This window comes from Pithys albifrons, chromosome Z (assembly GCF_047495875.1).
Source record: "Pithys albifrons albifrons isolate INPA30051 chromosome Z, PitAlb_v1, whole genome shotgun sequence".
Taxonomy (NCBI): Eukaryota; Metazoa; Chordata; class Aves; order Passeriformes; family Thamnophilidae; genus Pithys; species Pithys albifrons.
In genome coordinates this window covers 41501590-41516122 of record NC_092497.1, presented here as the reverse complement: position 1 = coordinate 41516122, position 14533 = coordinate 41501590, and the positions used below count along the sequence as shown (strand labels likewise).

Below are 14533 nucleotides of genomic sequence, written 5' to 3'. Positions count from 1 at the left end.
TTAAGGGACAGAAAGACACAATTACTTTTTTTTAAGGTCCTTAAAGGTAGCTTGGTATGGGAAACTGGCACTGAATTTAAACTGAAGATAAAGAAAATGCATAGAACATATTCTCATCTTCTCATTTTCAAACTTGCAGGAAAACAATAGCCACAGGATTCAAGGACTAAAGATGAAAAATAAACAGAAAGCATTAAACAAAATAACTACACTGAATGTTTTTGTCCATCCATTCCTTTTCTGACAAGCAAAAGAGGTTTACAGCAGTCAGTAACAATTATAAGGCATAAAACAAATAGGTCTATCCAACATTATTAATCTTTTCTCCATAGTAGCTTGTTGCCCCTTTGTATTGATTTCTGTTTCCTCTGTGGTTTTGGGGAGTTTTTCTTTGTATTATTTTCACATAGACATTTGGAATACTTATCAGTCTGGTTATATCAAGTGTCATCCACATGGTCTAAGTGTTATTCATAAAAAACAATGTTGAGAATGCTGTCAGAAGTAAAATGAGTTATAGTAAAGTCATTTGAGGAATTAATTTACATTCAAAGTGGTTTAGCAGCATACAACACACACCCTAATTTACTACAATTTGATAGGACTACAAATACACATGAAATTAGAGTAAAATATAAACTTATTCTCTTCTTTGTATTCATGTATTCATGGAATTATGTTCACTTATCTCAGTTTTAGTTTTGGAAGCTCTTTTTGTTATCTTCACATGTGCACTTGCTTCCCAAATGACAACTCTCAGAATGAATGGCTTGAATATAAACAAAGCACGTATATGCTTACACATTTCTACATTTAAAAATAAATTACTAATACTGCACAAGCAGGTATCTCATGATGCTTGACATAGAAGTATGGAATTATTTTACCTTCTAAGACAGCTGAAATTGGTAAGAATATGAACCTCTCTGCACATATAGCACCTCTGACAAATCTTGACTACTTAAAAAGGTGTCTGAATACCTAAGTTCAACTGGAAGGAGAAGGCAACTGTGAACAGTCTAGCTTTTTTATGCACTGTGATAAAACTATCCTTCCACATGCACAGGGTTTCAGTTTTACTCACAGTGCATTTCTGAATGCCTTAAACTCGTGTGGAATATCATAGATTCCTACTCCTAATTATCCATGGTTTTATATACTTGTGTGTGTTTCTGGTAAGAACAAAAACCAAAAACTGTCAGCATGCAATGGCAGCCAGTGTAGATCAGAATATTAGATTTACAGCCCCGGTAAGAACTTTCTCATGGTACATCAATCTTCTGATACGACATGGGAGTATCCTCCTCAGATTGCTGCTCTGGGAGATAAAAAACATGTTTCCCCCACACACCCCCTTATGACTTCATGACTTATTTCTTCTTTGCAACACACAGTTTATCACCCCAGCACTAAAGTCACCTCTCGGTTTTGGTGCTATCCATGCAATCCCTCAGGCACAGCTCTTACCCTGGCCTGACCCTCTCTGCCCAGCAGGCCATGAGGTCACTGCCAGCACAGCCCTCACTGAGCAGCGAGGAGATGTGCCAGCTAGTGCAAAACACGACACCCACCACGGGCTGCTCCACCACCAGCACGGGCTGCCTCTGCCACCATCACTAAGGGCTGCCCAGCCAACAACAGCGAAGGGTGTTCTGCCACCACCACGGGCTGTCTCTGCCACCACTACAGCCTGCCTCTGCTGCCACCACCAAGGACATCCATCCCTGCCACCACTACAGCCTGCCTCTGCCGCCACCACCAGGGACAGCCCTGCCACCACTACAGCCTGCCTCTGCCGCCGCCACCACCACGGGCTACCTCTGGCTCCACTACCAAGGGATGCTCAGCCAGCACCGCTGGGCTCTCGAGGTCGCGGTGTGGCTGGCGCCCTCCCGCCGCCCACAGCCGGCCCGCCGCGCCCGTCGGCCCGGGGCGAGCGGAGCGGAGCCGGGCGGGACCGGCCGCACTTACCGCGCCTCCGCCCCGCACACGGCACCGGCAGCGGCAGCAGCAGCGGCAGCAGCAGGAGCAGGAGCGGTCCCCCGGCCCGGCCGCCCCCCGAGCTCATGTCCCCGCCGCGCCCCTCGGTGCTGCACGGCCCTGGCACCTCTGCATCGTCCCCACGGGCGCGGAGGGAGGGAGCGCAGCCCGAGGGCAGGGCAGGGCAGAACCCGGGCCGGGGGCGGCTGGCGCTGCCTCCCGCGGGCGGGGCGCCCTTATCTCCGCCGCCGAGCCTGCGGCCTCCCCGGGTTTCACCCTGAGCGAGGCCTCTTCCCTCCCCCGACCCTGTTGCCCGCAAACCCCTCTCTTTTCTTCCCTTTTTTTTTCCTTTTTTTTGTTGTTGTTTTTTCCTCTGTTCCTTGGCACAACCCCTTTCCTTCCCCTCGGCGCTGCCTCTACCAGACGGGTGGCAGGGCTGATAAGGGCTGCTGCTGCCCCTAGCCCGAGGGCGGGGGAGAAGCGGAGCGCAGAGTTATTTATGATTCCCGGGAAGCGCGGCTGGAAAGATACAGTTGTTTGTAGGTGGGAGCGGTGCCGCTGCCCGGCCGTCGGCGGCAAATGGGACGGAGCAGCACCTCCGCCGGGGTCGGTGCCGTCGAGGAGGGGCGGCCGCCGGTAGGGCCGGGGCTGGGAGCGCCGGGCGTGCCCCACTGCCACCGGGGGAGCCGCACCTGCACGTCCCGCCCCGCCCCGCCTGCGCGCCGGCACCGGGCATTGGCACATCGGTGTACGGATGTACGAAAATGGTGCGGGCGTACACCGCCAGCCCTCGGGGCATGGAATTAAGTAATGCTTTCTCACTGCCTGCCTTCGCCGCGATACAGGTGAATCCCAAAACCTCGTTTTTAGGCAGCACTGCCTGAAGAGTTTTCTGCTGTAGAAGAGTAGTAATGCCCCCAAGGCTCATAGTCCTCATTCGTGCCTGTGAGCCTGAATTTTAGAAAGCTGCATGAACTTCTTTTTATCTACAAATGCAGTTGCCCGGTTAGCACAATAGAGTGCCAAGGCGATGAACAGGGGAATCCTAACACAAAGGTGTAATTAGGCTCAGTTGATAGCTCTAGGGAGCTTCCTTAAGAAGTCTTATTCTTGTACTACGTTGACTGTACATTAATGCCCTTGAATGCTTAAAACAGCCAAGTCCTCTCTCACAACTGCGTTTAAATGGCATAACTGGATGTTACACTGTTAGCTATAACAACAAAGAACCAAACAATCTCTGTCTGATTTCAATGGATGCAAACCCCTGTTTCATTAAACTATCAAATTTATTGATTTACTTAAGTTGGTCTCTTTCAGTGTTTTTAATTACCGTTCAGGTTCCGTTACCCTTATTCATCCTGATCAGATTCTTCATCAGCAGTCATCTTCCTTGCAAGTGACCCTGGTTTTGGAATAACAGACTACAGATGTCAGTACTGCATATTTCTGCTTTAAATTGCAGAAACTGGAGGCATGCGTGTTCAGTGGTGAAAAGTAGCTTATAATTAAAAGGAATGCTTCAGAGAGGAATTGTTCTGCACAACACAACAAATTAACATGATATTGAAATTACATTTTTTCTCTTCTTTGGCAGCCCACCAAGTAGCGTAACCACTAATCCCTTCAACTTCTACCTTTCCTTTCATAAAAAGTACTGGAAGCAACTTTTTATAACTGTAAACACCTCATGTAACAAACAGGAAAATACTTTTGGCAGCAAGCCTGAAGAAATACATCATATTTATAAAGCAAAAAAGTTAAAAATTGTAATAGAAATATTCTTTAAAGAAAGGAACAAGGATATTTATCAGCTGAAAAAAGCACTGGACCTAGACTGGAACAAATCTCCTTGCTTTGCTCATCTGTTTTGTCTCAAACAGACAATTAATTAATGCTTATTACTTCAGAACCAAATAATTAAACTACACATAAAGGCTAATTTAAATTAAATACATGTTGTTTGCATATCTAAATTCAAAGCACAGTCATAATAAATAAATGTCAAAAGATGTTGAGACGTCATCTGTTCTGCTTAGTTTTGCTCTATAACAAGATCAACTCTGACTTCTTACATATTTGTCTAGCTTGCTCTTTGTAGAAACAGTGACATGGAACACGCAGCATTCCCAAGCAATCTCTTCCAGTACTTTGGGTTTGAGTCTACCACTGAAATGAATCTCAGATCATTTCTGGCCTGAGGTCACCTGCCCAAGTCCTGAGCTAATTGATTTAGAAAGGTAATTAAAGATTCAGGAGGGTAAAACAGATTAGTGTCCCCACATGCTGATCTCTAACATCTTAGGCTATACTGCTTGTTTTATGTTAAAATCTCCCTAATGAAAACACAGAATAATATCCGCCTATATTTTCTGCCCCTGATAGGATAAGGGTTTTAATCTTTTCACTGCTAAACCTAAAGAAAGTTTAGTTTGTACTTAGAGTGTTTCCTTTTTCTCTAACATTAAATTGCCCAGCAGTCATCTGTATCAGTATTTGCTCCCATTTCTCTTCTTTGTGATAAGAATAGTGTTGTGATAGTCAAAGTAATTGAATTCATCCAGAGATGCTTGGAAGTTTCCTGTGCATTTCTTGCCTGCAACTGTCTAAATGGAGATAATTCAAATCAGAAAGGCAGGTTGGATTAAACATCTTCTCAGACACCTGTATTGTTCTGTCTCCTTTATAGACAGGGAATGTCACCATGTCATCTAAATCCCATTTTTTTCCTAGGGATATTTGGCAGAGATTACAAAACTTATTTTGACATATGAAGACAAAATATTTTATGTTAATGGGTCTTTCAGAAAAAAAATTAAAAACACAGCCAACATCTTCACCCAGAGTGAATAAATGCATTTCATCCTTTTTAACAGCTATTCATAATACAGTTGTGTTCTTGAACAGCTTGCTATCAAGCACTTCTTTCCAGCGGGCAATGAAAAGTGTAACTGTAGCTTAATGGAAGGTTCCTTCCATCTGAATTCTGCCTCTCTTGCCTATTTAAAATTAATCAGATGAATAACTGGTTTCTGGTTATCCCTTTAAGTCCTAGAATAAGTAACAGCAATTGTTGGAGAAGAAATGACTTTAAAAAATTGGCTGGCTGACTGCAGTTTCTACTGAAAATGCTTCTGTAAATATTATGCAGAAGAAAGGCAATCTTTTGCATGAATTTTTCTACAAAGGAAATCTACCACTCAAGTTGTTTTCAGCATTTCTGTCTGTACTTTCAAGTGTGCCTGTACCAATGTCTCAACTCCTGGCAAATGAAGTCAAGAGCATGCCATATACATCTCATAGCCAGAGCATAGGAGGTGATAAAGCCTGCCGACAGTTACTACTAATCAGAAAAGCAGTTCTACAGAGCAAAAGGGCTGCTATCTGTGGGATTTAGCACTGGAGTTGGAGACCAAAGGGAGCTTTGCCACAAGCCCACTGTGAGCTTTGATAAGATAACCCCTTTCTGTCTCTCTTCCCTTCTCCCTCGCACTTAGTTCTGAAGCTTGGATAGTATTCCTATGTAAGTGTGTTGAGGCTTAATCTCATCTGAGATGATGCAACATAGACTAGAAGCTTTGACGCCACTACAATTTACCCCAATTTTTAAACCACAACAATTTAAAGTCAATCAGTTTACAGGATAGTGTCCTAATGTTGTCCAATCTTGGAATGCTGTTCTAGAAGGATGCTGACTAGACATTGTTTCTGATTGTTTCTTGCTGTGTCATTATTCAGAGGGCCATGATGACTGAAGGCAAAGTGAGTAAGGAGAGAGGCACAAAGGGAAAGTACAGGAAAAAAAGAGTAAAAGTAACCTCTTCATACATTATAAAAATAATAAATTAATAACAACGTAGTTGTGTGATTTTCTTAACTCCAACTAGATGAACAGACATCTTTTCTTTTCTGATCCTAGAATATCTGCTAAAATCTGAAGAGAACGAATGGGCAAAAAGCTTAATGCTTTCTTCTCAGCCAGGCTCCCCAAGCTCAGTCATGTGTGTGTTGGTCTTAATATTGCAGCTGCACAAAACTTAGTAACAACTTATAGATCAGGCAAAAATTAATGGTAAGTACAGGAAGAAAACTAAACCCCACTGACTTCAGTATTATTCTTGTATTGTATTTCTCTCACCATTAGCTTTGCCGACATTTATGGACAAGATGAGTCTAAAAGTGCTACAATCATTAGATGGGAAATATGGCAACTTACCAAATTACATTATCTATGAAGATGAAACATTTCATACGTGTGTCTTGTGAGAAGAGAAACCCACATATTGGTTCCTAGACATTCTGCCTGAGCATGTTCCTGTGCAACCTGCTCTGGGTGAACCAGCTTTAGCAGGGGATTGGACCAGGTATCTCCAGAGGCCCCTTCCAGCCCCAATCAGTCTGTGGTTCTGTGACAAGCTGTTATAAACCAAACTCTTCTTCTTGAGCTCTTAAATCAGGTGGGGATTCTTGTTCCATGGCTTCCTTTTCTACAGACCAATGGTATTGTGTCACCTGGTAATCTCATATTTGAATCAACACTTTACAGTGGGAAAGAAGAGGGGAATAATCTAATAACCAAACCTTTCATAGTACCTTTCACTTGGACTTTCACTCCCTGAGTTGTTATGTAAGCAATTAAGCTTTCATATGCTGTTTGTCCGGTTTAAAGTAACTGTTTTTATATCCATTAGAAAACACTTCAAATTACTGTGGATCAGAATTTCAGCAGAATTATTTGGATTTCAGATTCGTAACATTATGCTTTTGTTTTGGCATACAAAAAGAGAGTGCTTTTGTTTAGTTATAAAACCAGCACAAGATCTGCCCTTTGATGTTACAAAATTAAATTAGGTGTAATGATTAGTTCTACATTTAATGGCAATTGGAGGAGAAAGACACCCTTAGTGATGGCATTCCTGTGTTGTCACAAATCGTAATAAAGACTTTTGAGATTTCTAGGGAAATAAAAGGTAACCCAGTCTTTTTTTTTTTTGTTATTTCTAATTGCAGAGTTGACAGCCCCATTTATCGTCAAATAATTTTGCAAGAAATCAATTTTGTCTTACACTCATAGCATGGGTAAGATTGGAAGGGACCACTGGAGGTCATCTAGTCTAACATCCCTGCTCAAGCCAGCTTATCCTAGAGTACATGGCATAGGATTGCATCCACAAAGTTCTTGAATACCTCCAGTAAGGGAGACTCCACACTGGGCAGTCCGTTCCAGTGCATGGTCACCCACACAGTAAAGAAGTTTTTCCTGATATTCAGGTGGTACTTAGGAAGTTAGTGCATCATTTCTGCCCATTGCCTTGTCCTATTGCTTGGCCCATCAAGAAGAGCCTGGCTTCCTCCTCTTGATACCCCCACCCTTCAAATATTTACAGACATTGATGAGGTCCCCTCTCAGTCATCTCTTGTCAGGGCTGAAGAGATACAGGTACCTCAGCCTTTCCTCATAAGGGAGATGTTCCAGTCCCTTCATCATCTTTATAGCCCTCTGTTGGACCTGCTCCAGGAGCTCCGTGTTCCTCTTGTACTTAGAAGCCCAGAACTGGACATAGTACTGCAGGGGAGGCCTCACCATGGCTGAGTAGAGGGGCAGGATCACTCCAATGACTGCTGGCAGTGCTCTTCCTAATGCACCCCAGGAAAGCAATGGCCTGCTTGGCCACAGGACACACTGCTGGCTCATGAACTTTCTACACACCAGAAGAACCTGAGATTTAAACAATATAAGCCTGTGAGAACTAAATGATGACTGACCCTTTAGGCCTGCTCTAGGCTGAGAATGTTTGTCTTCCTATGTACTGTATCAGCCCACTGTCTGATTACAATTACAGATTTTATATTTCATACCCTTTTGATGTACAACCAGATGTACACCAGAGGGTGTTTTAAAATTTGGCTGGAAGTACAGTCCCATCATTTGGAGAGTGAGTGAGAAGATATGTATATGTAAATTTAGCTGTGTAGCTGTTTAGATTGGATCCTAGACTTTGAAAGGAGCAAAATCAAAATTAGTCAGCAGGATTTCTCAGATTACATTCAGAACCTTAATCAAGCTCATTGTTTCTAGGCAATTGATCTGAAAAGTTAACAGCAATTTTCCTGTTAGATTTCATGAGACACAGGGGAGTAAGACATCCCAGGCAAGACAGGATGTTGCTGCTAACATCTTATGGTCAGACCCTTCAAAAGTAATCTCTTCCTTATTTATTTTCCTGCTGATGATTGGCAACAATGATTGTCAAAATATTTTTGAAGGGCCTTGATTAAAATAATCTGCATTAAAATAAAAACTAAGTGAAAACAGCAATCTTCCCATAACATAAAATTGGAAGAATCTAAGTTGCACAAAACAAGCAGCTTGTGTAACAGCTAAAGGTACACAGTGATTGAACACTTTCCTCACAGAAAAACTATTTACTCAAGTTCTGCATTGAGTACTGATTAAAGAGCTCCACAAAGAGTTTCAGGAAGTTCTTTCAGAATCTTACAAGTGTCTATAGCATGCTCTGAAATTAACCAGGCCATCGTGTGTCAAGCAGGCTGTAACCAACAGTACCAAACCAGAGCAGAAAGGAGAAAAAGGCATTTATGCCATAAAAAGTCTTAGCATCAAGAAGCATGATATTGTGTATTAACTTTCGTTAACTTTATGGTTGAATGAACACTGAAAGATCTTATGCCTAAACTGAAGAACTCAAATAGCATAATGCATTTTCATTTACTTTTGAAATGGAATGCACTCAATAGCTGGGAGAGGTCTGCTATCAAAGTTTTCAAGCAATTCAGTATCTAATAGACCAGTGAAGGCTCTTAGAGGGTAAACTCATTGAAACACACAGAATAACAGTATGAACACTTTATGCTTTTGACAAGATGAAGCCTCAGCAAGAGGTAATTTTAGGCTGTTCAGTCACACTGAGGACATACACACAAAAAGGAAAAGAGTATGCTGCACAACCAAACATCACATATGAAGAAAGCTATAGAAGCCACTTACAGTTAATAGATGTAACAGAAGAGAATACTTCGGTAGCAAACCCATTTCAGAAACTTACTGCACTCTTAAACAGGAAAACTACTTTCACATTTTTCTAAAATGAGGAACCATAGTTGCACAATTCAGAAGATACTTCCAAATCTGATGGCCAGATGATTCAAATTCAGCATATACAGGAATAATATTTTGCTGAACGCACTGTATTGCTGCTATTAAATTTTACACTGCTTTTGGACAATTTGGTCATAGGTGGAAGCTGGAAATAAGTGGAGAGGAAAGAACAAGATAGTAATGCTGAAAAATCAGCTAGTGACATTGCCATGTTCTTTGATAAGAACAAAACCTGTCTTCCATTTTTATGTCAATTCTTAACTGAAAGGTTTACCCTCCCTCCCAGCACCTATCTACATTGCATTGACTAAAACAGCTCATGGAGCTACAGACAGTTCTTCCCAGATCATCATAGTACCGAATAGCAGAGTTATCCTAATTTCTTAAGCCTTGTGTCAACTTGTTAAGATCATATTTGTTTTTAAAAAACTTCATTTTTATTTTCAGAGGCAGTGATACTTTTTTATTGGACAGTGTTTGCAAACATTCTCTAGGTGTGTGCTCAGTAGCACCTCAGCAGAGTAGAAATAGAACCCACATCCAACCAGAGCTGCAAGCCTGCAGCATTATGCAATATCCTTTAGGCTGCCCTCTTTTTAAAAAGTTTCCAAGCATTGAGTAATGTGGCTTTTCAGACCAATATGAGCTCTGAAAATAAAAACAACCCATGCAAAACCCTCAATAAAACCTATTGCAGACCCTTCATCCTTCATATAATGTGCACACACAAGAGAAACTGTTGTTCAGTTTAAGGCCATTTGCCTTTGTCCTATTGTTACAAGCCCTTGTGAAATGTCCCTCTCCAGCCTTCTTGTACTTAGGTACTAGAAGGCCTAGTTCAACCATAGCTAGAAAAATACTTTATGCAGTACATTTAACGGAGGTACTACAGAAGGTATGCCTTTGCTTGCATTAAAAGCTCTGATTCTCCCAAATGTACACTGACTAGTGGTACTTGAAGCAGAATGGAAATGAAAAACGGGATGTAAAAGTGTTATGCTGATGAACTGGCTTAGATTGAGTAGCAAATATTATGGAATGAAAATGATCACCAACTTGAGACTGAAGTATCATCCTTCTTATAAGAGCTCTTTTGGAGTCAGGCAACTCATATCGCTACCTTAACACTATCCTAAAGAGGTTTGTTCTCATTGTCAGTGTTTCTGTCAGGATTTTTTTCAGTATCTTAGAGGAGTTACAGTCAACAGCAAAGGCATTGATCTGGAAATGGTGTCTGTGAGGATTCACTAGTCTGAAGACTCTTTTCCCCTCTGCCTCTTCCTCCTATGCCTTCTCTGACCTATATATTCTACCATATGACTTTCACTCAGTATCTTTTGTTTAGAAATCCTTGCACTCACCTGCTACATGCTGAATAACTCAAGTACCAATATCTCAGTGCATTTAAGAAAATGCAAATGGAAATTTTTATCTTTAAATCATATATTATCTTCTTTCCAGTTCTGTAAATAGGTGAGCCCTGGGGCTGTAGAGAAATCTTTTGGGACCGATCCAAACCATATGAGATCTTATGTGTTGGCAAATTTGCCAGTTACTGCCCTTTCTGTTTCAGCTTGCAAGTAACAGAATAATTATATCTGTCTTAATTACAAACAATGTTTCATGTTCCAAGATGGACACTTGTCGTGACTGGCATCGTTAGTATTGACCTTCACAGACACTTATATTAACTGCTTAGGGAAATGAAATGACTTGTGATTACATTACAGAGTTACAGCAACAGACAAGAATTCGAGACGGGATTTATTTTTTAGTTTAAGGAGGAAAGGGAGAAGACAACAGGCAGGAATTCCACTTCCCTGTCACACTTTTTCAGGCAGACTTGGTCGAAAAATAAAAAGACAGATTTTGGCCACCAGAAGCTAGCATTTTCCCTAGAGTGCTCATCAAATATTTAAGTATCAAGCACAAAATCAAGAGTTACATATCTAGCCTTTGGAGAATAAGCACTCTGCGGAAAGCTGCAACTTAGTCTAAACTGAATAAGATTTTTCTCCCTACAAAAGCATCTAAATTCAGAGATTGGTAATAGCATAATTTACACTGGATTTGCTCAGTGCTCTAGTCCTAGTCTTGAGACACAGACAGTCATTAAGCATATGCATGAGACTTAGATTCTTCAAGATCTGCTATGTTTGGACTGGGTGGCAGACAATTAAATCCTTGCCAGATTAGATGTGAATTTCAGCTCGAGGTACTACACTCCCCACATTAGCCACATATTTCTATCTTTTGCTTTAGACTACTGTCTGTTTACCAGCAATCTGGAATTTTGGATGCAAGAAAAAAAAGGGTCTAAATTAGTGCTGTGTAACTCAGAGAAGAACAAGCAAAGGAGTCTGAAAGAAATGCAGTCTAGAAGAAAATAGAGAAACAGGAAGCTGAAACAGACCATCTTTTTCAGCTGCTATATAAATTTTTTAAATCCTTGTGCAAATGAGACAAATTTGACTCTTAATGCTAGAAAAGAGTACAGCTTGATAAAAGAAAAAACAAAAGAATTCTCACAGATGAGGCACCAAGTGTGTCATCACTGAAGTCTCTCATCCCCATCTCAAAAACACTGCAGTCATCAACTGCTGTATTGGGTCACAGTTGTAGAACAGATTTCCATCCTATTGAAAATAAGAATTTCTGGCCTACACAGGGGAAGGTTTAGGTGCGACTGAACTTCACTTGTTGCTGAAAATGTGCATTAACCTTACTAAAATACCTCTCATATGAAAAGCTTTTGTTAGATGTGGATGTATGCTAAATGAAAAAAACACAAAATAAAATATTATTAGCTGCACAATTATAAGACAAGAAAAACCCCAAAGCAATAGATAAGAACACAAGAAAATATAAGTGAGTACAGCTGTAATGACATTTATTAAAAGACATGCTATAACAACTAGTTACGAAAAGAGTTAGGTAGAGACACTAAGTAGTCAGAAAACACACCCACCTAAAGAAACAGAATATATTAAGCATAGACAAAATCAAATGCACCATGAGCTACACAGTCACAAAATAGGTGTCTTTAATATATCTTACAACTTCATTCAGTTTTAAGTCATCTCAACAGACATGGACTATGCCACAAGATGTCTTACAAATGAAAGCTGTTGCTTATTAAAATATACAGACAATCCTTTTTATACAAAAACACTTTGCATTTCCATTTGTTCCCCCAAATACTTTTTTGCCAGCTTAAAAAAAAAGGCAAAAATATGATGTTAGAAATATTTACAGTATTTTCTTGTGCTAGATGAACATTTTTATAAACAGATCATGTAAAATGAGGGAATGACAGCATTTCTTAAACAAGTTTTTTGTGTCTTGAATACAGTACTGAAAATAGTCCAGTAACCTTTTGGCTTATCTCACACCATTTGGTTCACATTACAATCTCATTTTCCATTGTTTCCACCACCAAGAGAAGTCTCAAATGAAGTCCACTTCGCATTGAGACTTCCCATCAGAAATAAGTTTGAGAGAAAACAGGTTTTTCACATGTCTCAGGAAAACTAGAACAGTCTTTGGTCAGAGAGTGAAGTGACATTCTGATGCAAGAATCTGCTTCGTTAACAACCTTTACCTTATGTTGCTGCAGTTCTAGGGTGAACTTTTGCAGAAAGTGTAACATATTCAAAAATAATTGGAAAGTGCTTAGAATGAAATTTATGTGTGGTAGGTTCCCACTCAAATATTGTAGAGTTTCCAATACCTGACAAACTGCTAACAGTGATGACATTAGTCTGCCAGGATAAAACTTTCTTCATCTATCAAGGACCTTCAACTATTTCATTTCTTTGGGACTGCTCCATGCACCTGTTATTAGTACCTGAAGTTGGAAATATGTGGGTTATGCTTGGATTCCTGCATATTGCACTACAAAAATAAAAACTGCAATAGGAAAGGCAGAGGGATAATTAAATCTGTACTAAAATAGTTGTAATTCACTTCTTCTATAGTCAGTGAACAATAATAATTTTTAACATTATAAATATACAATTTCCAGAGGGTAAAATGTACTTGTACTTAAACCAGCAATAGATATGAAAAACCCTACATACAAAACTTCTGAAGGCACAAAAATTTTAGTACAATTTTGTTCCTGTATCACATCCCCTAGTAACAAAACCCTGCAGTTTAGTATTTCAGAAATTTCCATTCTAACTGTTAGGATTTGCTTTGAGAACAGCAGGCAAACAGTCTTGTATACAGCAAACAAAACCTCTGAGGACAGAACATGCAGTTAATTTACAGAAAAAAATTCTCTGCAATCTGACCAGTATCATTTTATCAAAACAGTAACAATGCTAAGTCTGGTAATTCCGATCTAATTAACAACACACCAGGGGCCAAATGTAAAAGAAAACAATGTTTTTTGAAAGCAGCTGACCTCTCATTTGAAAAACAAAAGTATAAGCTAGCAGCATAAAATGGCAGGTAGTAGCTCTACATCCCTTACTAAAAACCCCAAAATTTATCACTTCCCTACTGACATGACTTCGAGGAGGGCAAGATAATTGATCATACAAACCTCACTGGCAGTATTATCAACAACACTAACAGTTTTCCTGCCATACAAAGGTGTGCTGTCTGTAATCACAAAATGTCACATATAGGCGTATCTCCACAGATATGTGGAATATCTTCATTGTAAGAAGGACCTCAGTCTATCAGTACACACCAACAGTGCAACTGAAGACCAGTAGACAAGGCAACTGAGTCAAATTATCAATTAAAGTTTCAGAAATTTGGTGTTTAAAGACTTCTGAAGAAATTCAAAGAAGCAGAAGTTTTACCATTATACAACAAATGAAGGATCATTTGAAAAGGCACTTAACTGCTCCTGGGTTGTTAAAAAGGCCTTAGCACACTTTGAACCAGGTGGGCATACATCAAAAAAAAATGCAGGCAGAGGTAACCCAGAGTTGATTTGTGGACATGATAGAATCACAGTCATAGAATCATAGAACATTCTGAGTTGGAAGGGACCCACAAGGATCATCGAGTTCAGCTACTGGCCCTTCACAGGACACCCCAAGAATCACACCATGTGCCTGAGAGCATTGTCCAAATGCTTCTTGAACTCTGTCAGCCTTGGTGCTCTGACCACTGTCCTGGAGAATAAGAACTCTTATCCCCAAAATTTTCCAGTACCTACTAGTGTTTTAGAGTACAAGTACCAGGTCACAGTGCGCACATTACCAGGTACTTCACAAATTATTCGAACAGCTACTAGTAACACATGTTAAAGAAATTATAATCTCTCTTTAAAAACTAAAGGCTACAGTATAGAGAAGATGAAGGCAGAATCTTTTGGGGAGTTACAGAGTTAACAGGGCAAATGGCAACAGACATAGTATGCAGTATGTTTAAAGTCTAGCTAAATGTTAGGGAAGCAAATTCACAGTGAGGACT

General features: G+C 40.4%; 1 protein-coding gene across 3 annotated transcripts in view; it reads right to left on the bottom strand.

The window, feature by feature from the left end:
- Positions 1 to 2118, bottom strand: part of SUSD1 (sushi domain containing 1) — a 50087-nt gene extending 47969 nt beyond the window's left edge. For all 3 annotated transcript variants that reach the window (XM_071580632.1, XM_071580633.1, XM_071580634.1), the window contains exon 1: positions 1972 to 2118. In XM_071580632.1, coding sequence (XP_071436733.1) covers positions 1972 to 2068 — 97 coding nt within the window. In that variant the 5' untranslated portion in view covers positions 2069 to 2118. The remainder of the gene's footprint in view (positions 1 to 1971) is intronic.
- Positions 2119 to 14533: the final 12415 nt, after the last annotated feature.